At 48.4% G+C, this 23,625-nt stretch overlaps 1 protein-coding gene across 1 annotated transcript in view; it reads left to right on the top strand.

Annotated features, from left to right (window-relative positions):
- Nucleotides 1–19,045: 19,045 nt before the first annotated feature.
- The window catches only part of LOC119394290 (uncharacterized), a 30,553-nt gene continuing 25,973 nt past the window's right edge, over nt 19,046–23,625 (top strand). The window contains exon 1 of the mRNA XM_049416054.1: nt 19,046–19,745. Coding sequence (XP_049272011.1) covers nt 19,046–19,745 — 700 coding nt within the window. The remainder of the gene's footprint in view (nt 19,746–23,625) is intronic.

Below are 23,625 nucleotides of genomic sequence, written 5' to 3' on the forward strand. Positions count from 1 at the left end.
TAGCATTTTGCCTCCATGGAAATGCGACCGCCCCTGCCGGGATCGAACCCGCGACGTTCGGGTCAGCAGCCGAGCACCTTAGCCGCTTTGCCAGCGAGGCGGACTCTGCGGTTACGTCTGCCGTGTAGCTACCCGTAATCGGGTTGGGGGAGGGTTACTGGTAGCCGCCGAATTTTTTCTAGTTTTACATTTGTATATGTACACGTGCACATAAAACGTAAGCACGGACGTACATAAAGCATGGCTAAATCCTCCTACCCCGAAAAAAAATTCTGGCTACGCCACTGCCTGTGGTTATCCGTAACCTAGGTTTAGTACGCTGATCGATTTTGCTTTTATCTTTTATAAGGAAAACAGTACGACAAAGAAATATGACCGACACAAGCGGTTTCCCGGTTTCCACTTTGCACCATCGCGTTACTTAGGTTACCGGTACCTTCCATAATTTAACGTAAATCGAAGCAAGTGTACGGAAGTTAGAGAGTCACCAACAGCAGCAACTTCAATGTGAAGTATCGCTCTCTTCTCGATTGTTTATATATAGTGGTTTGGAAAAGATGGAAAAAGACAATATATTTCCTGCCTTCCGTTATGGGGGCGCGACTCGGCGCCTGATTGTTATCGAGGTTAATCACTGGCGTCTAGCGAAAGTCTAGACGAAAGCTATGGAGCCGCAGTATTGTCGTGGTCCCAGTCTATAGCTGCTGAGTCGAGGTTGCGGCTTGCCAGAGAGAGGTCACCCTCAACCCGATTTGGGAGAAAGTCTTGCCCCTATCCCAGAAGTGCGTTTGTGAGCAAGGGCGGCTTGTCCTTTGCCGACCGTGGGACCAGGTAACACAAAGGGTCAGAGTTTGTCACGGCTTGCTGAGGACAACGCGGCGGCGGTGATGCTTAATTTGTGACGGCTTACGAGTCTTCTTTTTACGTGTGCCGCCAGCGCGGCACCAACTGATGCTTCGGTGGTGGAGTGCCCGGTCTACGCGCGTCGGCCCTCCGTAGAACGGCGCCAGTGGGACTGGACGTTTCAGAGTATGCTCCCGAGGAAGCCAACGTGGGAAACGAAAAAGGCTGCGTCTCCCAGCGGTTATGGAGCTCTCTTCTAAGAAAGGAGGTACGCGTCGGTTGAGCATGCGAAAAAGTTGGCTTTCGAGGAAACCTCCTCACCCAGCCATACAGCAACGGTGTTAGAAAACTTGGTGGACAGGAAGAAAAGTGTTCAACGGGAGAGTTCGGCGCCTCTATGGCGGCACTGGGTGCCGCTTGTCGCTTAGCAAACATATACGAAAAAGAAAGGGAAAAAAAGGGGGGGGGGGAAGTACCAAAATACGACACACGGTAGTACACCAGATGTATAACAACAATATAAAGCGGCAGTAAGCGAAACAATTTTTTACGCGACTCCACATGAAATAAGCAAGCGTACGGTCGCACTTACAACAATAAAACTAGAACAACAAGGACACATTTGGATGTCTCATAGTGCATAAAAAACACAGAACACTGCCCGTTTCTGATATGAAAATCTTATTTTTTAGCGAGATCACTTGTCTTCTCACGTTAACACATTTTATTGTTGCCTTTCATTGTTTCGCGCATGAGCGTCGTTCTTGCCTGAAGCAACAGCCTTGCGCAATGCGGCAGAGAGAATGGGAAACAGTTGGCCAGGCGCGCACGCTTCAAGATTCTCTTGGCCCCATTGTCCCGATGGGGGAAGGGCCGGCTCCCAACTTTTCAATCCACAATTTTCCCCCTCCGCCGCTGTCCAATGATTCTTCATGGCCTCTCCGATATTCTAGCTAACGCTATTTGTTAAAATACATCTGCCGGCCGTACACTATCTGGTGATCTATAGTCTTTCACCGGACGCTGGTATCGACACCTCGCGACACGTCGTGCAACCAAGCTGATTTTTACGTTATTCTTGCGTCCGACCAGTGTACGGCATATCCACGAATACCCCGCTGCCGAAAAATTACGCAAGCGACGAAGTTGGATCCGCCTTCGTAACTTTCTTAGTGTTTGTTATATTAAATGAGAGATCAACTCCGGCTTCTCACTTGGTGTCAAGCAACAGCGCATATTCATAGCTGGGCCGTTTCTAAAAGCAAATTAGTCAAACAAATTGACAGATAATAATAACATAAACAAATTGTTTCCACACTGTCGACTTTGTAAGTTTGCTTTTTTTTCCTCTTGAAGAACATTTAGTGACAACACCGCCCATTAATCGTATACCTTTATCATTTTACTATTGCTACAGACTTTGCCGTATATATGCTGATCAATGACTTTATATATAGCTAAAAATGGGGCAGCTGGAGTGCGCGTCGTCCGCTTGCGTCCGTCCTTCAGCTCTTATTTATACGCATGCATATAAACAAGAACAGACACGCCCGAAATTTTGGTCCCATGGAATTAGCATTACCTTTGAGGCGCCCAGTGACACCAAGCTGCGTGGCTGTCACCAGCCATCCTACGGATGACGCACCTTTTAGGCGCACCCCCAACCGCTTCTTTAGCACCCCCATCCTCCCCCTTTTTTTATTTCATTTTGTGCCATATCGTTCCTTGCTTTTATCGGTTGCGGTGATCTTCGCTAATCGATCATTTAACCCAGCTGCGTGCCACTTCCCGCCCTTGATTGCCAGCCCGCACTGTTACCTTTTATTTTATTTTCCACCTCTCGTCATTTTTTTTTTTTTTTTGTGCCTTTCGTGCCGGGTGACGTCTTTGTCCAAGGACGACTGATGAAACGATCTTCTGTCCCTCCATCGAGCGCGCTCCGAGAGTCCACACCACTCAGACAATAACGTCGGCGACCTTTGCAAAAACAGGAAGCAACACGGACGAGGCTTGTGGGGTCGGCAAACGCGTTCCGTTGAAAGACAGCTCGGAAGATCGGACCGCAAGATACGTCGCCGCGACAACAGAGCTGCCCTGGTTGAGACGCGAACGAAAAAGTCGCAGCCACCGCTTTTAGTTACCGTATTTGCCCAAACCCCTACGTGTCCCGTGACTGCTGCGTGGTTATCAATGAAGCTGGACTGAACGCGTACGCCTCGTAGCCTGTAACGTGCGTACACACAGCAGGGTGACTTCTGCAGCCGTCGCCTCGTCGTTTTTCTATCGGTTTCTCGAAGTCGGTTTGTCTAGCTTGCGCGATTTTCCCGTGGGTCCACCTTTTTTGTGAGCGTCGCCGTTAGCTGATGGATCGCGCCGACACCGCGCGTTCCGCAAAACGTCTCTACCCCCACCCTCGCAGCATGGCGCCGCTCGACGGAGACACCGTCACCGTCGGCTTTCTTTTCTTCACCCTTGACACAGTGACTCGAAGCTCCCGTGCCCGTGATCAATCAATCGTCTCCACACGTATGCGCACTGCACAAAGTTGCGCGGAGACATTGGGTCGCCCCTTGAGCAGACCGGAAGAGCCGACCGAGTGTCTTTGGAAGGCAACCACGGTAGCTTTAGAAGGCGAGACCCTTTCAGAAAGCAACCACACCTCGGTTCTCTGAAACGTGGCTTCGGTTTTCCACCCGTATCTCGAGCCTGCCTTTAGCGAGTTTTGAGAAGCGAGAACACAACGGAAAGATCACCCCGCAAAGTAGAAACAAAAGCGGTGGCTTCCTCCGCACATCTATGTGGATTTGGACAGCGAAGAATACGCCTGCAAACAAAGTGTGGTTGCCTTGCCCTCGGCCACAAGCTCTCTGGAAAATGTGTGAAGACAGCTTACTGCACTGTAACTGCCGAACGTGAGCTACTCACACCTAGTGAGTGCACCTAATGAGTGCCCCTTAAAAAAAAAAAAAAAGACAGCAAAGCCAGTGGCACCTGTCAGTTCCTTGTCTATTTTATGTTCCCCTTCTGCATACTTTACACCTTTGTACTGTGGATTAGCACGCTGCTATTACCGATGCTGAGCAAAAAAGTAAGCCCTTATTTGCTCCGGCTTTTATGTATCTTGAGAGACACGCCGGACGTTCCCCAACTTTCTTTGCCTTTTTTCTCCTCTCGCCGATATCGAATCCCCACTTCTTTTGATAGCAAGCACTTTGCGTGCGCTGTTTGGGCGTTCGCGTTTCGTCCGTGAGGGGAGGAGAGCATACTGTCGACAGCGGCAGCCGCTTTCCCTTTCCACTCCCTCTCTCTCTCTCTCTCGGCTCCATGTCCTAGGCTATGGACACCGCTACCACCATCTGATTCCTTATTCACGTCTCATCCTTTTCGTTCCCTTCCCCCCTCCACCCACAGGCGCTGAATTGCGCTCCCAACAAGGGCTGCAGAAATAGCGTCGTTTCCCCTGCTTCATCTTCACCCTTCCCCGCACACTCCTCGATGCGACACGCCTGCGTTTACGTGCACCACGCGAGTCGACTTCCCGACCTCGATCTTCCCTCGCTCTGTCGAATTAATACGATTCGCCTTTCTAGCGCAATGCCAGCGTACACACGGATGCGACGCTCTAGAAAGACTTATGCGATCCACCACTTGTGACAGTCAAGTAAACCCAGCCGCAGAGATAGGTGTGAGTAGTCATGCATTTCTCTTTTTTTTCTTTTTTTTTCGGTGGTGCAAAGAACAAGTAATTATAACGTGAACTTTGTCACGCTCGATTCATAAGAGCAGTGCTGTTGTCGGGTGATGTACAACATACATGTATACATACCCGGAAAGCTCCTTGGTTGAAATGCGTTGCCTATTTAGACCGTTCGCACGCGTAACATTATAAGTGGCAGCCGCCACTCATTCTTTGTTAGACAAACGCACAATAATAAAAATTATGTCGCTACACAAATACAGTGACAGTACACCGTTTGGGCAAATAAAGGTCATAACCAAGCGAGTAAGATTATCGAGACCAAAGACACGATGCTTCAAGAAGCGAGAAAAAAAGGTAGCAAAACAAACAAACGAAAGCGATATATAGCAAATCGGGAACACTGAGCTAGTCTTGACACAGTGACGGAGTGTTTACACCAAATGCCATTTCTTTTTTCTTTTTGTTTGTGGTACGCGCTAAAGACAAAAAAAAAAAATCTACCTGATACACAAACCGGTGTCACACCGGTTTGTGTATCAGGTCCCCATAGACGGTGAGATATCGCGACGACTCGTGTATGAAAAAATAAAAATAAACAGGCCCTCTAGCATTTTTTTTCTTTACGAACTCGTCCCCGCACCGAACTCTAATTAACGGAGCAACACCGTCGCCAAAACGGCCATCATATCGCCGCAGGATTGGTCGTGCACGGTGCGCGCGGAGCCGCGACGGCAGGATTCGAAAAAAACTCGGCACATTCGAAATCACGATGAAAAATGCGAATGAGGAACGCTCTCTACAGACACGGCGGGCGGGAGGTTGAACGAAAAGCCGAGCGCAACGCGCAATAGTAATAACGATGACGAAACAAAAACGAAATAAAGGAAAACGAGGGGAAAACAGAGATGAAGATATACACAGCGAGCAAGAAAAAGGAGGGCGGGGGAGACTAGGGACTAAGGGCACCGACGGGAGGAAAGTGCAAGATAACGAAAGCGGGGAGAGCGGCGCACAGACGAACGCGTTTCGGGTTCCCCGGCGCAACGTCGGTGTTCCCGACTTCGCGCCTGCAGGGTTCCAGGATCTCAAGGCCCGCGACTATACACCAACCAACCAGCCTGCCACCCCACTCGCGCTTTTCCCGCTTCTCCTGGAGCGTAAATTCCGACATTGATTTCCTTTAAAATCAAAACGGCGCGTCACTGTCGGGACAAAAGGAAGTGGTGCTGAAGCGCGAAGAAAAAAAAAAGGGGGGAGGTTGAGAGAGTGTCAAGATGGGTGAGGGTTTACGGGATAAAGAAAGGGGAGAGCGCAGGCCCTCGCTCCCTTTTAGGGAGAAACAAAGAGGGCGAAAAAGAAAGGGGGAAAGAGTGCGGGAGAGAAATCCTCCCTAGTTTCTCGGGAAAAGGAAAGCAGCTCCGATAAGCGAAGAAAATAAATGCCGAGTGTGGAAGAAGACAAGACAAAACGTCGTAGGGAGAAGCGATCTGAGGAAAAATCGGGAGGAAAGGGGAAGGCTCGTGCCCAAAAGCGGAAACTTGACGAACTAGAGCAGGCGCGCGTGTGGTGGGGGTCCCCGCGCACGCGCGGATAGGCGGCTGGTTCAGTCCCGTCGAAAAATCTAAATAAGTAAACATTCGTCGCGTACCTCCGATGCTCTCCGTGTTCTTCTGTCTTCTTCGCAAACCCCCACCGCCAGCTTTCTACACACAGGAGCGCCGAGTCGCTTTTCTTCCCGAGTCTCTTGCTCTCTTTGGCAGCCTTCGTTTCTGAGCAACCTTCCTGTTTTGTTGTTGTTTGCTTGTATTATTCCGGCCCGCCCTATCTCGGTGCCATCCTTGCATCGAGCTGATAGGAGCGACGCTGTCACCGCGAGGAGCTTCTTCCACGCTGCATGCTGGGCCGAGATCTCGCGTCGGTGATGTTGGGAAAACTCATACTCTCCTTCCGTAACTTATCTCTTTTATTTATTTTTAGGGAGTTCCTGCTCTTGAGCTCACTGATCCGAGAGCCTTAGAACCAGTTTAAAGCTTTCCCTTCACTTGCGGTTGGAAGAGCTTTGAGCTCTTTCTCGCATGAATTGCGAGGCTGTTTATGCGAGTGAACTTGACGTTCGTTCATAAGCTTTTATTTCGTGTTAGAAGTCTCGCGAAAGGCCAATGTCTAGAAATGAGAGTTTAATATGGAACTAAACAGGAGCGTTAAAGGAGCACTGACGCGATTTCGAGGCATCGCAAAAAGGACTTTTTTTATTTTGCTTCCCTGGCAGGTAGTGTGGCAGTCTCCACACATCGTATAGTCAAGAAACGCTTATAAATGTTTTAGGTTAATTTGAAAGTTTTCCTCGCACAACATCTAAAAGCCAACCTTATCGCAATGGGCATGATCATAACAATTCACTCAGCGTTGCTCACGTGCAAACCCTCAGCAGGCGACCGAGCTACTGTTAGTACGTCCCGAGTTGCCGTCCACACGTGATCTAGGCCTACGCCAGACTGTGTTGAAACGTCACTGTGAAACCGCCCCCTCGATATCGAAACCGAAAGTGATGATGACGACGATGCAAACTTTATTTGGGTTCAGAGAAGACGCAGGGGAGACCCCGCGCCACCCGGCTAGTCCCACGTAGGTTCCGCCCAGTCGACCTTGGCGGCCCGTTCGCGGGCACTCTGGACGGCCATGGGGTTTGGTCATGCATGGAGTTCGGGGCTGCGCAAGAGTGCTAAAGTGTTGTTTTTTTTTAAGGCAGCGATACTAAAAATATATCCAGTGTCATAATATACGTGAAGAGTAAACTGTGACGAAGACAAAGGAGAAGAAAAAACAAATTTCAGCTAAACCGTAATGAGGAAATACAAGACAATTCACACTTCAAGAACTATGCGTGCGTCGACGAATTCAATGCGTTCAGAGACACCACAGTACTGTAGGGTTCTCCACACAACTGTTTCCATTTAGAGAAATAATACGAAAAATTTTTCCTTTAATTCGCGTTAGTACTCCTTTCAAACGGTTTCCACGGAAAGAATATTCTTTCTAATTTTCTCAATTTTCCCAGCATTCTAGCCGTATACAGACTTTCCGCTGTGGCTTAGCGGCTGCGGTATTGCGCTGCTATAAGGGCATAATGCAAAAACACACCTGCGCTTATATTTAGGTGCACGTTAAGAAACTCCAGGTGGTTAATATTATTCTGGAGTACCCTTCGACGAAGTGCCTCCCAATCACATCTTGGTTCACTGCTCGTAAAAACCGAGAAATGAATTTGAATTGCGTACGAAAACCACAGATATTGAGTGGGTTCAGAAACAAATGAGTCGTGTATACAGAAGAACGCAATAAAAGATTACGTAAGATCGAAAAGAGATTGAAAAAAAAAATCACACCATCTCCCGCTAAAGGGGGCCATGAGGCGATGCGAAGCAGTGTTTCGGCATGTAGAGCCCGCGTTTCAGAGGTGGAGTGGTGAGGGGGAAAGTGGAGAGGGGAGTGAAAGGCAAGGGGAGGGGAATGGGAGAGGGGGAGCGGAGAGGGGAAGTGGAGAGGGGGATGGGGAAGGGAAATGAGAGGATGAAAGGGAAGGGGAGAGGTGATGTGGAGAGGGAAAGGGGAGATAGGGAGTGGAGAGGGGAAGTGGAGAAGGTATGTGCATGCGCAGTAAGGGTGGTCACGCCGCACACCACCACCACCGGATTGAACTCCGCTATAACATGCTTCACATCTAAAACAACTTCAAAACACGGGCCAGAGGCAGCTCGTCTTCGTTGAGCAATGCGCCCACTTGGGGCTTTCGCTAATTCCAGGATAACCGGAGTCGCACACCAATGACGCGCTTCATCACAAGGAGAGGGGGAGGTTAGAAGGCACCCATTTATAATTATGTGCACAGAATGATACAATGTCCCATAGATAGCTTGTGAAGTGATCTTATCGATAAAGTATGTCACCATGGACCCATGCACACACCGTCACTGCTGTACACTGTTATGTCACGCAGAGAGGTCACTATCAAAACGCCGAAAATCAAGAGGCCGAATTATGAAAAGGCCGAACGTCAGAACGCCGAAAAATTGAAATGCCCAAGAAACCAAATGCCGAAATATAAAAGTGACGAAAAACATAACACCGAAAACCACGTGAAAAGAAATGACGCGCTCTGTGACTACTACAAATGTTCGTTTTCCGCCATACCACTACAGTGCACTAAAATAGTGGTAGTGGGCTCAGACACATGCGCCACCTGAGGCACCTCATGTTGCCTCCGAGTGATGGCGCCACAAGCATTTCCTCTTGAAAGGCTGTGCGGTTTTACGAGTTTCGCGGCTACGCTCGGCGGGCGTTGCGGGTTATTTTAGCGGACTGTGTAACTGTAAACAAGGTCTTGCTATCCATACGATTGGAATTGTGTCTATACGCACTCGCTTTTCTCATTAAATACAAAATGAGTACACTGCAATACCACTTTCCACTAACACGAGCCCGTTTAACTCGTTCTGCAAAGGCACCAGCATCAGTATATTAAACTGTAAAATTTTGCAGTTTTGTATATAAAGCAAGGCGTATCTGTCGGGCAGGACCGCTTTTATGGCTCAGCAGCAAAAAAAAAAAAAAAAAAAAAAAAAGCAGCATCGCTGCCCATTGTTCAGTACAAGAGCAGCACATTTACATGCTTCACAAGACAGTATACAGGTTCTAGACACTGTTGGAGATGCGAGAAGCGAGGCGAATGCAACGCTAGAGTTTTAACCGACCTTCCTGTCCTTGCCCTCGCTCAGAACGACTTTCCAAGGGGCAACAACACCGTTGAGGCATGGCGTGCAATCAGACCTTGCTATGCGATGAGATGTGCAAAAGTATAATTTTCCTTTTTTGAAGGCTTGAACCGTGCGAAGGGAACCTTTCATGGCTATTAGAAAAGTAATAATACTAAATGTTGGGGTTTAGCTTCTCAAAGCAACGTTATGATTATGAGTGACGCCGTAGAGGAGGGCTCCGGAAATTTTTATCACCTGGGGTTCTTTAACGTGCACCTATATTAAGTGCACGGGCCTCTAGCATTCTCGCCTCCGTGGAAAATGCGGCCGCCGCGTCCGGGATTCGATCCTGTGACCTGTGGGTCAGCAGTCGAGCACTTTAACCACTAGACCGCCGTGGCGGGTGACTACTAGAAAAGAGGGCGAACGCGCGTGCACATCGCAACAAGGCCGGCAGAACTTTTCATCTTTCCAAGATATAGCTAGGTGTTCCCGGCATTTTGATGTTTCAATGTTTTGATTATTTTAAATTTTCGTTTTTTTATATTTTCGGCCTTTTTAATTTTTGGTGTTTGAAATTTCGACATTTCGGTAATTGGACATTTTGATTTTCGGCGTTTTGAATGCCACCCCACGCAGGGAGAGGCACCGGCTGGCGAGGCAGGATGGCTCGAGGAAGCCTTTTGAAAGGCCATCCAGTCGATAGCCATCGAAACGCCACAGCTCTATCGACTCGATGGAGTTGTCGCGCTGCTACACGGCAGTTTTGAACGGCCGTTGAGTGGTTCAGGCATTTCTCGCAAAAATTGTGTGGCGCTGCGGATCTTTATTTCCATATTCATGTCACCTAAGGTTAAGTGATATAAGTTCGCTGAAAAACTGAAATATGTATGTTGATGTTGCTTAAACATTTCAATAAATTGTTTATTCGTAGTTATGAATGCATATTTAGCTTTTAAGTTGTTGCCAGCGAAACTGTGGCGAGGGAAATACGGCAGGGCGGCACGATGAAGTCAAGCACGCTGCTTTGTCGAGAGTAAGTACAGTTTGCACATTTCAAGTGGCAAAAAACTCTACTAAATAATTCACAACACTCACATATAGTGCTTTTAAAGCCTGTTGGTTAGATTCCTTTTTTTCTAATTGTGTGTATGGACACACTGTTGAACGAGAGGACACTTTGGCACTGTTTCCGCTTCCGTCGCTCAATAACCATCGAAGTTTCGATGGAGTTGGGGGTCCTCCGTTGACTCGACTACAGTGTACTCTCTTCTAGTACACTGTAACTCGGCGGCCCTCGAAACGTCCCGTGTAGCAGCCCACGGTTGACCAATGAGTCAATGGACCATCGGTTGAGTGGCCTTCCAAACGCCCGTGCGACACGGGTTGTAAGATATGCGTGTGAAAACAAACGCGCAACCACTCGCCCTGGAACCGCTCGCCTATATGGACACGTGGCACGGACTTTTTTCGACCCCGCCTTTCGTTTCGCCCCTTCTCTTTGTACACTACCGAGCTTTCAAGAGGCGTGGCATTTCCGCAGTAATTTTTGAAGAGCTTTTGTGGTGCTCGCGCACCTTCGCTGAAATGTGGTGGGGCGAACGCACTCAAAGCGAGAACAGCATTATGTGAACGGAGTTTTCGAGGATGGCTTGTTGGGCTAGTTGGCTTGGTGGGAGTTTTCGGTTGCAGAAATATCCCTGCAGGAAAGCCCACTTATATTTTTGCAAATTGTCAGCCCAAATCGCGATGTTTCTACCAATGACGTCACGGTTGACGTTCTTGCTGAGAACACACGACGACGCCACTCTAAACTTGCGCTTGTACTCGGTTGACGCCTCAGCATCGCCGGCATCGGCCGCCAGGGATACGCAGAAAAGGAGACGTTCACAGAGCACATCGACGCGCTCAGGTGTCTCCCTTTTGTGCCCCTTTTCAACGAAGGCTCCCTGGGTGCGCACATAATTCTTTGTGAGGTGTTTTAACTATGCGTCACCACCCAAAGTGCCGGGACCGACACACCACCATGCTGGGCTAGGGCCAACACCTTCTAGACTGAGGGCGCAGGGCTCTCCCCAGTCGGAGTGCTGACGTCACCAACCGGGGCCACGGCGGCGGTAAACCGATTTCCAGTCTAGAGGGTGTTGCTGGGGCACGGGAGTACAAAGGCTGACGTCACAACCTCGGCAGTGTATATTTGGGGGGGGGGGGGGGTCAGGAATGTTTAGCAGAGCCCAGAGAGGATTATGGCGGCCAGTTGCAGCCTTGAAAAATGCAAGTCCGCTTGTCGAACCGTCAGCTCCAGCAATACCCCGTCTTCACGAATTTTAGAGCGCAGCTCTTACCGTTCTTCCGTTGAGTGGCATCGCCGTCGTTGCGCTGAGTACGTGTCACGGAATTGGGCAAGCCCCACTACCATGTCCGACGAAAACGAAGTATGTGCCACAGGAATTGGGCGAGCACAGAAGACGTGCCTTGGCGAAGGCGCTCTTTGGCGCCCGTTCCTGCGTTGAGCAGCGTCGCCGTGCAGAAGAAACACATCGAGAGCCTTCGAAACAAGTACCAAGCCATGCACCAGGCCCTGGAAACGACCAACTATCATTCAATGGGGCAGTTATGGGAACATCATGGCGTTATGGACAAGGCAGAGTACATTTCGGTTCTCCGAGCGCCTCATGCTACCCCGCACCGTGCAGCAAAGGTGGGTGAATTACTTTAACCCATGGGTGGCGTCCATCCCAGATTCAAACATGGATCTTCAGATGGTGCTTGACACGTACGCATGTGCCACTTACGTCATGGAATATGTAAATAAGGCCAACCGAGTTATGTCCAATCTGAACCGGGCAGTGCAAGAAATTGTCAAAGAGAGGGGCGACATGGATTACACGCATGCAGGCACGGATACATCTGGGTGTGAAGATGCTCACTGTGATTAAGTATAGTGGTATGCGACTGTATGCATACATGCATGTCTCTGTCAACTCGTTTGTCACACGTTATCGCAAAATCAAAAGACCTAAATAGCGGTGCTCAGAATTCGCATTAGGCTGTATCGGAATTGTCGGTGAATTTTTTCATCTCTTCAATCTTCCATCTAACCCCGGAACTTCTGCCTTTTTTTTTTGATATTAGCTAGGCTGTTTGTTCCGTGAGTGTGTTGTGCCACTACAGTCGGATATCGAAAAATCCATTGCCGTGACCTGTGAGCCACCGACTGATTGATTTTTCGTGTTTTTTTTATTCTGCCTAATGCGTTGCGTGCCTTAAACAAACTGTGTTTTCTATCGAAGAAGTACTACTAAATGCGTAGCTTAACTTTCTTTGTTTTTCTTTGTATATAACACATGCAATTTATCACTTGTATTTCAATTCTAAATAAAGTTCAAAGTTTTGCGGTATAGAGTAACCTTGGTGTCCATGATATTTTTTCCTTGCCCTTGCTCCCTTCATTTCACTCGTGTACTCAGACGCAACTTTTGGGACAAGAAACAATCCCTCCGTGTTAGGATAGGCGCTATGACGCCGCGCGCTAGCCGCAAGAAAAAGCTAGCGTTCCACAATGCGGGAGGAGTTGCGTTGGATTCCCAGTACCACCACACCGCTTTTTCTAAAAGGGGACAGAAGGTCCCCGACCTGCCGCTTCCTTTAGTACCGCTACTGGCCTCGAGAAGCTGTCTTCTCCTTTCCACTGCCTTCTAACTTTATACTGTCCTTGCTCCTTCCCGACAAAACGATGCGTCATGCTGTCTTATGTGTTTTAGAATTTAGCCTCTTCAGAAACAACGTTCTCAGATGTAGTGGTAGTAGCAGTAGTAGTAGAAAACTTTATTAATATTATATGAAAGAGTGGTTGTCAGGTTCGTCGGGGCTCCTATTCCAGGTCTCCGCTGGCGTGGGCTACTCGGCCTCCCAACCCTCTCACGTTCTCAGAAAGCGAGTTGTCCCGCGTGGGAATACAAATGACCGATGTTCTCAGGGACGACGGCATAATTGGCGTGCGTTGACAAGCTATAGTAGCCTACAGTCACTTGAAAGAATGTTTCAGAGAACCGCAACGGCCTTGTACACGCCGCCTGCCTTTGCAGTGGCACACGCGTCGGCAACTTCCAAGCGCCGGCCGGCAGGACGTTTCGACTTCTTGAGAACCATTCGTCTTTGTACTGTTTCACGGGACCACATACGGTGGCGCCAATGCTTTTCTTTGGTTGTCCACAGGGCGTCATGGTGGTGCACGAGGAGCCTTCATTGGGAAAGGTCTTACGGGGAGCGCCGTGTTGGTTGTAGTTCTTGGACGATCGTGCGTAGGGTGCCTCGATGCGCGCGCCCTCTGAGGGGAGCGCGCGGTCATTGAGGCATCCTAATCGGGCGCAGCGCCCCACGCCGTCCTGCGGCAGAAACCAAGCAGAGCTTTATTGAAGCGACATTATGCGCGAGTGTTGCCCCGTGTGTTCTGTAGTGTTCTGTAAGTGCAAAGGAGAGCGAGTTTAGATGCACAGCAGATATCAACAGTATGAAAGTCACGATATCATAATGGTATAACACATTATTAACATGCCAGTAATGAATAAAGTAGTAATTATAGTTATATCGTAATTAAGAATGACTAGACAAAGACATTCACGCAAAAGATGACGAGCTTTAGTGAGTGATACTCGTTATACATAATTCGTCAGCTGGGTAAATAGATAATGAATGAATCAGTAGATTAGGGTTGTAATTCAGCGAATGAAACTGCAGGAAAAAAGGGTAAATCCCATGAGAGAAATAAGCTGCCAGTCAGCATACGGAACGTCATGAACATAATTAAGGTCCTTATTTATTTACACGAGAATGACTAAAAGAAATTCAGAACGACCAAAAATAACTCGAGCAATGTAAGAATGATGAAGCGGACGCAAAATTGAATAATAATGACTACACAAGCTCGCGATGACGAAGCAGAAATTGGAGTGACTCAGTAAATGTGGCCATGACGTTGACCTGACGTTGACTTGCACGGGTTCGGCTACGTTTGGTAGTGATTGGGCATAACCGTAATTGACCAAGACCACGCTCATCTCCTTTTCAGATGGCGATTACCAACAGTGACACTATGGAACATGACGTCAGTGATTAACCTGCTTAAACCAACATGCCAGGGATGACAAGTCACCTTTGACAGAAATAGATCCTCCTATCGAAGCGTCGGTCAGCCTGTCAAAGACGCTTTCTCCTGTTTATTCAACATACCCGCACCTTGACTTCGTCAAGTATGTGAGTTGATTGCGGTAGATGCTATCGGTGAAACTGGGCGCCGTCTTAATGACAGATTGCGAGAGCAACGTGCGGCAGTGGACGCGCAGGCAGCAGGGAGATACATGGCGGACAATTGCCGCATATGCATCCCTCATCCAGAGTTCAACGCTACACGTGTGCTACGAAAAGGCAAGGATCAGGCAACTCCAGCAATATTAGAAGCTTTCGCTATATCATAATTAATAAAAGCGAATGTGGCAGGGTTTCTTTCGTTGCTCTGTCCCGGAAAGAGCTTGATTATTTGGGTGTCTTTCATGCACACAAAGTGCTGTCGTGTGAAGTTGGCAAAAAGAGTCCCTCGCCTGTGTATATTGTTTGCGCGTGCACACTTCAAAGTGTTCGTGTGTTCCTTTGCAGTAAAATTCATTGGTGTCTAGCTCTCTTCTTGTCCTCGTGTCTTCTCTTGTGCATGTGTTTTTATAATTTGCGCTGCAAAATCGATTGCCACTGACGATCACACACGCCGCACGGGTATACCCTATACGGATTCCCGATCAACTCTCGTTTAAATCTTGCCTAGGCCCCCTGTAAACGCTTGTCTGCGTTTCAAAGAACTCCCTGACGGACATTTTCGGCTTCGTGATACTGAGGATCCTGCAAGCGGGCAATGTGTTTGCGTTTAGTGCCGTTGGCCCGATTTTCGTCAGTCATTTTGGCCTGGTGGGCGTCGACTAGACTCATCTTTCAGTTGCCGCTCGCGCTCCAGACAGGCGCGGCCTGTCCACGCTGCGCGCATGGTGCTTCACCTGTCCTTAGCCAATCGTCCTATCCAGCGCTCACAGGAATTTACTCTGGTCGCAAAAAGTTGAGCGGTCACTGCCAAGCGTAGGCTCGGCACGTGCCTTTCACAACGTAGCAACTCGTGGCGATGGTGATGGGTCATTCCACGCCAACTGTCCCGGACTTCACGCTCGACCACCTTGGATGTACTTTTTAAACATTATGCTTCATTGTGTTACCGTGACAAACATTACGCTCGCTTGTGTTTGGAGAAAACATTCTTTCTTTTTTTGTGTCCTGGCTGCCTTTTAAAAATTTTCAACGGTAGTAATACCTGGTGTACCAGGCATCTGCAACAAAATATATTTCACGCATACCTACGAATTTGTTTTCGTGCGATCCAAAGGCGTTAGGTTTTCATAACAACAATCGAAATGAATTTGTTTTCTACAATTACAAAACACGGAGAAGCGTGCAAATCTCTTGGATCTTTACATTTTCTTTGAAATGTAATGTTCTTAAGGCAGCCGTTCCAACTATGTGCCCAGCTTGTCCATATGGCAGAGGAGCAGTGTTTCAGCGATAAAAAAAAACAAAGAAAAAAACGTAAGCTGTGCCCGAATAAAATATGCTAATTTTGATAAATGCGGTTTGCGGCACAATTAATTCTGAATTGCTTGATGGTTCCGTGTAAGAACATTAAGTCTAGTACGTTGCACAATAACATTTAATGGTATTTATTTCAGGAAGTCTAAACAGATCACTTTTGATTTTAAGCTAGAAATGGATTTTGCAAACGAAGCACCGACGCCCTACTCCGGCGTTGCTGTGCCCGCTCTTCGTTGCGGTGTACGCTGGGGCTTTCGGGTGAGCCCGAGTTCGTGCAGTGTTCTGTCTCCAAGTGAAAGACCGAAGCGAGAAAGATGCAGCAAACGGCTGAGGGAGACAGGTGATTTCCCATTGTTCGAACAAGGGACCCAACGGTACGGGGTCGACAAAGCGTTCACTGTGTTTGGAGATGTTCCCGGGAAAGTTTTAAGCAGCGCTATACTTCTGTACTCGGAAAGGCCGGATCGCGTGTTGACGCGCGTCCAAGCAACACCCTCTCGAAGAAGGTGTCGGTCGAAGGTGAGAGCTATAGTGCTGCCAGCTTTCTTGCTTCCCTACTGATTAGAACAATGGTGTTACGGGGAAGTCCAATTTAAATTGCATGCCACGTGGGCGCGTTCACCCGCACAGACAAGTACTTAATTGGCTCATATATTTTAAAACTTATATGACGTTGAAAACAAAAATAATATATATTCGTGCAACGTTATGTATATGCGCGCAATACGCCGTATAGTGCAGGCTTGGCGACAACGATATACCTGCTCCGTCTGTCAAGCATGCAGGATACGCGCAGTAAATAATTTCCATGTCAGCGCGTAGCAACGAAATAAGAGTGAGCACCGTCAGCGTGACGTGAAACCGAATGCATTCTGCTCGACTCCCATCACTCATGCATACACCTCACAAATATTGCACTCAGGGAAACCTAGTTGCATCAGAGGCCTTGTCGTGTAGCAAGCATCCCTCGGTACACATATAATACGGCAACAGGAGTCGCAGGAGTTGACTTAGTTCATCTCGGCATCGCGTGACATGTCCACCTGGTGTCATCCTGTACCGCGGGCAACCACGCCGGGCTATATATTAAAGACAATGCTTGCGCGGACCGGAACATTTTTTTTTTTTTTGCGGTCGCCAAGCTTTGCCGAAACCGCCGCGTTGACGACCCAGCTGTTGCGTCAGTGCGTGCTGCTGGACGCAATGAATATTCATATCGTACGCAATGTCATCAACTGCCCTTAGGCGCTGAACTGAGGGTGGGTATATAGTATGCACCGGATGGGGCGGATTCTGCTCGCCCCGTATACTGGCGTCCGGACTGCGTGAAAGATTTATCACGACAGTGGCCCAGAGCCACGGGCTTCCGTATAGCCGCTCTTGCAATGTGTGCTCAGTTCTGTGTTAAGGTCGCTTCTACAAGCATGTTGTTGCGCATTTTCACCTCTATCCCGGCTGCTCTTACAGAAATGCACAGTGCGGAGCGACGTGTAGTGGAACGAAAATTTATTGGCTTGTTTCGTTCGTTCATGCTTTTCGTTAAAGGAATAATGTAGCCGACGTAAGAACGTCTGAAGATCAGCCGGAATCTCGACCGTAAAAAAAAAAAAAAAAAAAAAAACGCTAAGAAAGATACCATCACGGATCACCTTATTTATGATAATGGTGTCTATACTCGGCGACAGCTTTTCTTGACAGCACTGTGGAAGCTACGGAACCGAAACGCATGCCTGCTACCGCGCCAAAAATTAGTACTTCAGCTTACTGATAATTTTCTCATTTCCCTTGCTGAAAAAACGCTACTTTATTATGAGACTCAAACAGTTGCGGGAAGTCGTAGGTAAAATACAGTTATTGTTCATTTTGCAATAACGCCATCCTGCTCTTTTCATTTCTTAGACAGCACCACCTTTTCAGCACGCCCGTTTTCCAAAGTGAACATGGCGTCCGTGACGCAGTGGGTCAGTGTGCGGCCGCAAACGCGCTGTTTAGTTTTGCAAGAAAAATATACGACGCCTAAAATGTACACTGAACAATCGAAATGTTTCTCCCATTCACATTTTTCGTGTATATAAATTCCTAAACGCGTTGACGATGCGAGCGAGCAAAACCGAAATCAGCCGCAAGCTGCCGTACTACTTGCGGAGCAACACGGATGGCGGAAGCCCCGCCTCCGTAGCCTTCGCTGCACTGTCAAGATGAGTTGTCGCCGAGTTTAGCAAAGCGGTGTGTCTACGGAGAGTGCGCTATGGTGACAATTATCATTGTCCTCGACAAAACTAGTGATAAAGAATTGAAAGGAAAAAAAAAAGTTCTTTTGCTTGAGACGACTTACAAGCATATGAAAAGATGACGCAACAATGTGACATTTGTTACGCACGCTTTCTTTCATCACACTATACGAGCCAAGGTGGAACGAACGTCGCCATTAGAGTGGCCTTTGAAAAGCATCTAAAGTGATGATACCTCGATGTAGCACAGCTGCCGGAACGGCGACGAAGCTGAACGCTTCCTTTTTGTGTCGTTTGTTCCGCTCGCAGAATGTCAGTACTTCACATTTACACCGACACCAAGATGCGGAACGGTGGCTTCGCGCTTATAAAGGACGTTATCTTACAGGCCACTGCAAAGTCCTGTCCTCGGCATGGAAAACAGTACTGAATCCTTAGACTTATTTAATATTTTCCTTTTTTTTTTCTTTTCGGGAACGAAAACGTGGAATCAAGGCGCCATGGAGTCGTGAGAAGGCGCGTCGTCTGCGGTTACCACGGCTCTTGCTTTTAAGCAGAACCGTTTCAACGTGCCGCCTCCGCCGCCTCTTACCCTGGACACACTGCTTCCCCCAAACCCCCCCGCAAAATTTTCGACTCACCCTTTTTGTGTGCCTCGCTGCAACAAACCGGTCAACCCGAAGGGCCTGTTCTCCTCCCCCGCCGGCCGCTTAGTGTAAAAGCCGCTACGGTCATTCATGCTCCGCAGTGGCTACTCTATTGGCCGCTGGGCAGTAGTCACGTGACGCTCCCCTCTCGACTCGCGAAAGGGGAAGCTCTGTCCTAGCTCTGTGTCGTATCCCCACGAGACACAGTTGAGTGACCACGTTGCGCGCACGCAGGCGGCAGGGATGAAAAATTACTCCTTCCCGGAGGAAGGGGTTGGCCGCGTTGACACTTCGGTGACCGGAGTCAATTTCATGTCGAACGATTTTTCGATGGCGTACCGCGGCTCCTGGGAGGCGATGGAAACTGCCATGCAAGGATACGACAACTGTTTGGCTGCTATGCGCCACGATGGATATTCCTACGACCCATGCGCCTTCGCGTATCGAGGCTGCAGCCCAACCACAAACGAGTTTATCAGTGACGCTGAGACGAACTTCGTGCAGCCGACTTCGACTACGTACCACTCATCCGACGCGGCGGTCGCGCCATCCTCGCCCATTGTTGCGAGCGAGCAGCACCAGCAGCAGGCGATGACGCAGCAACAGTCGACGAACAGTTCCGCATGCGTTTCTAGCAAGTCCGGGCCGGTGCACCAAGGACCCGTGCTGGCGCGGGACTGGCATCCGGCGAGCGTCACGGCGAGCGAGCAGCAGCAGCTGCAAAGGCACGTCAATACCCACCTCAGCAGCGGCGGTCAGTACCAGGTTGCCGGCTACGCAGGGACGAAAGAGGGCAGTGCACCGTACTCGCTGAACTGTGGCGTCAGCAGCCCTCCCGCACATTCGACCAACCACTGCGGGCCGACACCAGTATACCAATGGATGCTGGAACATCGGTCCAAGCCCGTTACAGGAACGGAGGTATGCACCCTCAGTCCTACAGGTAAGAACCATTTCTGGAGTATACAAACTGCGACCTCCCGCTGCCGCCTGTTTGTGCGCCTCTGTGTGCGGGCGCGGTACATAAATTTCGTCGGCGCCGCCTTCTCTTGTCAGCTTTCTCGCTCACAACCGTGTAACAGGATACGCGCACCCTCCGGCTTACTGCCCCGTTCTTAAGCCTCCCCTCACCCGTGCGCGCACACAACGGGGGTGCTGATATATATACGAGGCCACTTAACGGTACTCCCGACATCCATTAGCAAGGCGAAAGGAAGGACGATGAAGAGGCCAAAACCCGATCTTGGCCCCCATTTGTTAAACGCTTGTGAACGTTAGTGAGCGGTGGTTTAAAGGTCGCCGCCGGGGTCCGTGCCTGCCCTATCGACCCCTTCTGTCAGCCTGCCTTCTGCTCTCGTTTTTTTTTTTTTTCTTTTGCTCTATGTCTACGGCGTCTGCGAAAGCAGTAGCCACGTGGAGATATCGCTTTACCGCTAGAGGGAGACACCGGCTTGCAAGCGAGGGGCACTTATTAGTGGTTCGTTGCCAGTTATTGCTTGCTTCGTCCGCTAGGTTTTGCAGTGTTATGGGTTGCATAAATTAGTCCTTCATAACCTCAAACCACTACCTCTCTGCGATATGGCTGGCGATATAGCGTTTGTTCAGCTGGCGTGAGCCCTCGTGGACTGTGTTGATAAATGCGTGCGGAATGTTGCTAGCGCGAAGCTTTTTTTTTTACTCTTTCGCATCACATGTCATTTCATTTGCATACAGAAAAACGGTCAGTGGGCAACGAGCGAACATTTCCAGGCAAATGCATTCCAATGTTCAATTGTTATGGGAAAATTACTACATTAGTTCTAGCTTTCAGTGGTAAAAGATTGAGGTTGATTGACGCTTACACCTTAACTTGATGACGTAATTTGAGCGAACGCGTTTTTTTTTTTTTAGCTTACGGAAATACGATACGGGATTACTGTACCGCTCCTGTACCCAGATTACTGTACCCAGACAAACAAGTGTATGCAATGTGCATTATTTCTTTCAGTATGTGTATGCTACTTGTGCAGACGGCCCTCTAGCACATTTTGCCAACGACGCCATAGGCGCTCTCGGGCGTCCATACTTCCCATTGGGCCCGCCAAGCAAGCTCACATTGTAACGCGAGTTCATTACTCGTCGCCCTGACGTCAACGCGACAAGACTTTCGACCACTCACGAGCCACTGACATACATCTCGCATCTTGTCGCTGCCTGTGACGAGCGTTAGCTGTAAGGGCGACCAAATGCTTTGCGGCGAAGTGGCAACAAAATGAAATGCGGGGCACTGTTCGGAGGGCAAAATTCAAAAATTATTTTCTTCCTTAAAACAAAAAATGATTTGATTAGACTTTCTGCATTACTTAACGATGAAGTCTTCTATCAAACGCCGCATGACGAGGATTTTTACTTGGACCGCATCAGTATGAAAAATACGGTCAAACATGCGACAAATCGCATATTTTCTCTAATTTCACAATTTTTTTCTGGATTATTTGAAGTTTATTTTACCCCTAAACATTTTTGTATTGAAGTACACTTTTCTGAAAATTATACTATTAAGATTGGTTAGGGAGATTTTCAGATAGCTCAGAAAAAAATCAAGAACATTGAAGATTTTTGTAGTTTTTGAAGATACGTAACTGATAGTGAAACATAAAAATTCGGAATTAATGAATAGGACAACTAAACAGAACCTCTGCGATAGCGCAAGCGCGGTTCAGAAGCTTCAACACACAAAAATAGATTTTATACACATTTTTCTACTAGGCACAGTTTAACAAATACAAGCGAATTTCGATGGGGCGCCATGATCGTCAAAATTTTTTTCGAGCAAAAATGTTTTGCGACAGTACTCCATGAGGCACAGGAAAAAGGCGCAAATTTTGTCAGCAAAATCTGTGATGTGCGAGCGCCACGTCTGGGACACGTCGCATGGAATGACCCTATTACATTATGCCTGAAATTGTAGATACTAGTTGCCCAATTGGGTGTCGTCTTGCCAGCACGAAATTGTTGGTGAGAGTTTGTCACAAAGACACGCGCCTCGCACAGTAAAGTCTTCGACAAAGTCTCGGAGACGCAGTTGACAACGTTTTCTTTTTTTTTCATAGCACTGCACTTACTGTGTAGCGTAGACTGCAGTTTCGCTCCAAAAAACGAAGTGGACACACGCCCGGTCTGAAGAGGTGTGCGGGCGTGGTGGAGAACACATAGGCAAATAATTTGTTCCGCACTTTGACAACTCAACTTTTACAGCCTTAAGAATGTTAAATCGCGTTTCAATCCGTGCGTACAGTGAAAAGGCATCGTTAAGAACTTTGCACCGATCATGATCACCCGGTGTGCATTGAAACATGTTATGAGTAAATTAAGCAGCGGAAGCCAGGAAAATTTCTCATTTTCTCGTCATCTCTTGCACTTATAGTTTTTTAGTTGCAATGAAAAGTCGGCGAACAAGAAACATTAATTTGTTTTTCCTAGGCTTCCATCTTACAAATTCAACGTGAGGGTGTAATACATGGGACAACCTAACACCCTTTTCACACCTACAAAGTCGTAAATTTTGTTTAGTGTCAAGGACTCGTGGCATGCCCGATTACCGACGATACTTTTATTTCGCTCCTATGGTCGAAACACGCCGGAAGATTAAGACAAGAAGTCGGCCAGCAGCAAATATAAATATTTAGTTTTAAGATTTATGGATGCAATTTTCATGTTGCATTTTCGTTGCTCTAGAAATGCAAGGAATAAATCACAAGGTCCCGTATGCATTGGCCTAACAACTCGAAGGCCTATGCAAACTTTTTATTCTCAGTCGATTGCAGGGGCGTAGCCAGGGAGGGGGGGGGGGTTGAACCCCCCCGAAAATTTTCAATTTTGCTTGCGTATATATACACGCACACATACAAACGCACACACGAACACACATAAAATATGGTTGAACCCCCCCCACCCCTCCGAAGAAAATTTCTGGCTACGCCCCTGGTCGATTGTATAGACGATTTTCCGCGGCGGCGCACGGGCGTTGCCATGTTTGATTACGTGGTCGTAACTGGCCTTCCCCCAGTCAGTTGCCACAGCCAACGCATTGCGCCAGCGAAGCGGCCGTGGCCGTACCACACAGGCTGGTTTCAGCAGGGCGTAAGCAAGTCACATGCTTGCGCAGCAAAATATAGTTCTACATGTAATCACCTAAAAGTTGATAGCGTTGGGACATTTGATTAGCAGGCACTACACTACAGCGATAAGTGATATCTTTAATCTATACTTCGTGTTTATGGCGTATGCCTTTGATTGTTGTATTAGCAACCGCCAGTAGCTGGTGTTACAAGCCAACATGGAAGCACCTATGCAGACGCGACCGCCCGCTTCGATCCGAACTCACGCTTTCACAGCAATAAATAAATGTTGAAGCCGGCGATCGCTTTGTGTGAGCTCACGCTGGGGAAAAAGCGACATGTATGCTTTGTCTTTATTATTGAGATCAGCTGTGTTTATTTAGCCAAGCCTGCTAAGTCTTATCTCCGAGAATATGAGAATAAATATTGGAAACACTGCAAAATACCGACGAATACGTTGCTCTCGAAGCTTCGGGATGCAAATATAAAGCAAATAAACGCGTAGGTTTCGAACTTACGGGCCACACAGCGCAGGACGACGACGTGATAAATTCAAGGCGGAAGGAAACTGCATGCACACGTGCCGCCATGTTGACTTTTCCGGCGCTGCCGTCAGCTTGCTTTTACTCGCGTGCTCGCAGACGCTATGGGGACGCCGGGCAGGCGACGCGACGCGGATGAAGACGTATTGAGCAGCGCTGCCAAAGGCCACGAAGAGGGCCG

Source organism: Rhipicephalus sanguineus, chromosome 5 (genome assembly GCF_013339695.2).
Source record: "Rhipicephalus sanguineus isolate Rsan-2018 chromosome 5, BIME_Rsan_1.4, whole genome shotgun sequence".
NCBI lineage: Eukaryota > Metazoa > Arthropoda > Arachnida > Ixodida > Ixodidae > Rhipicephalus > Rhipicephalus sanguineus.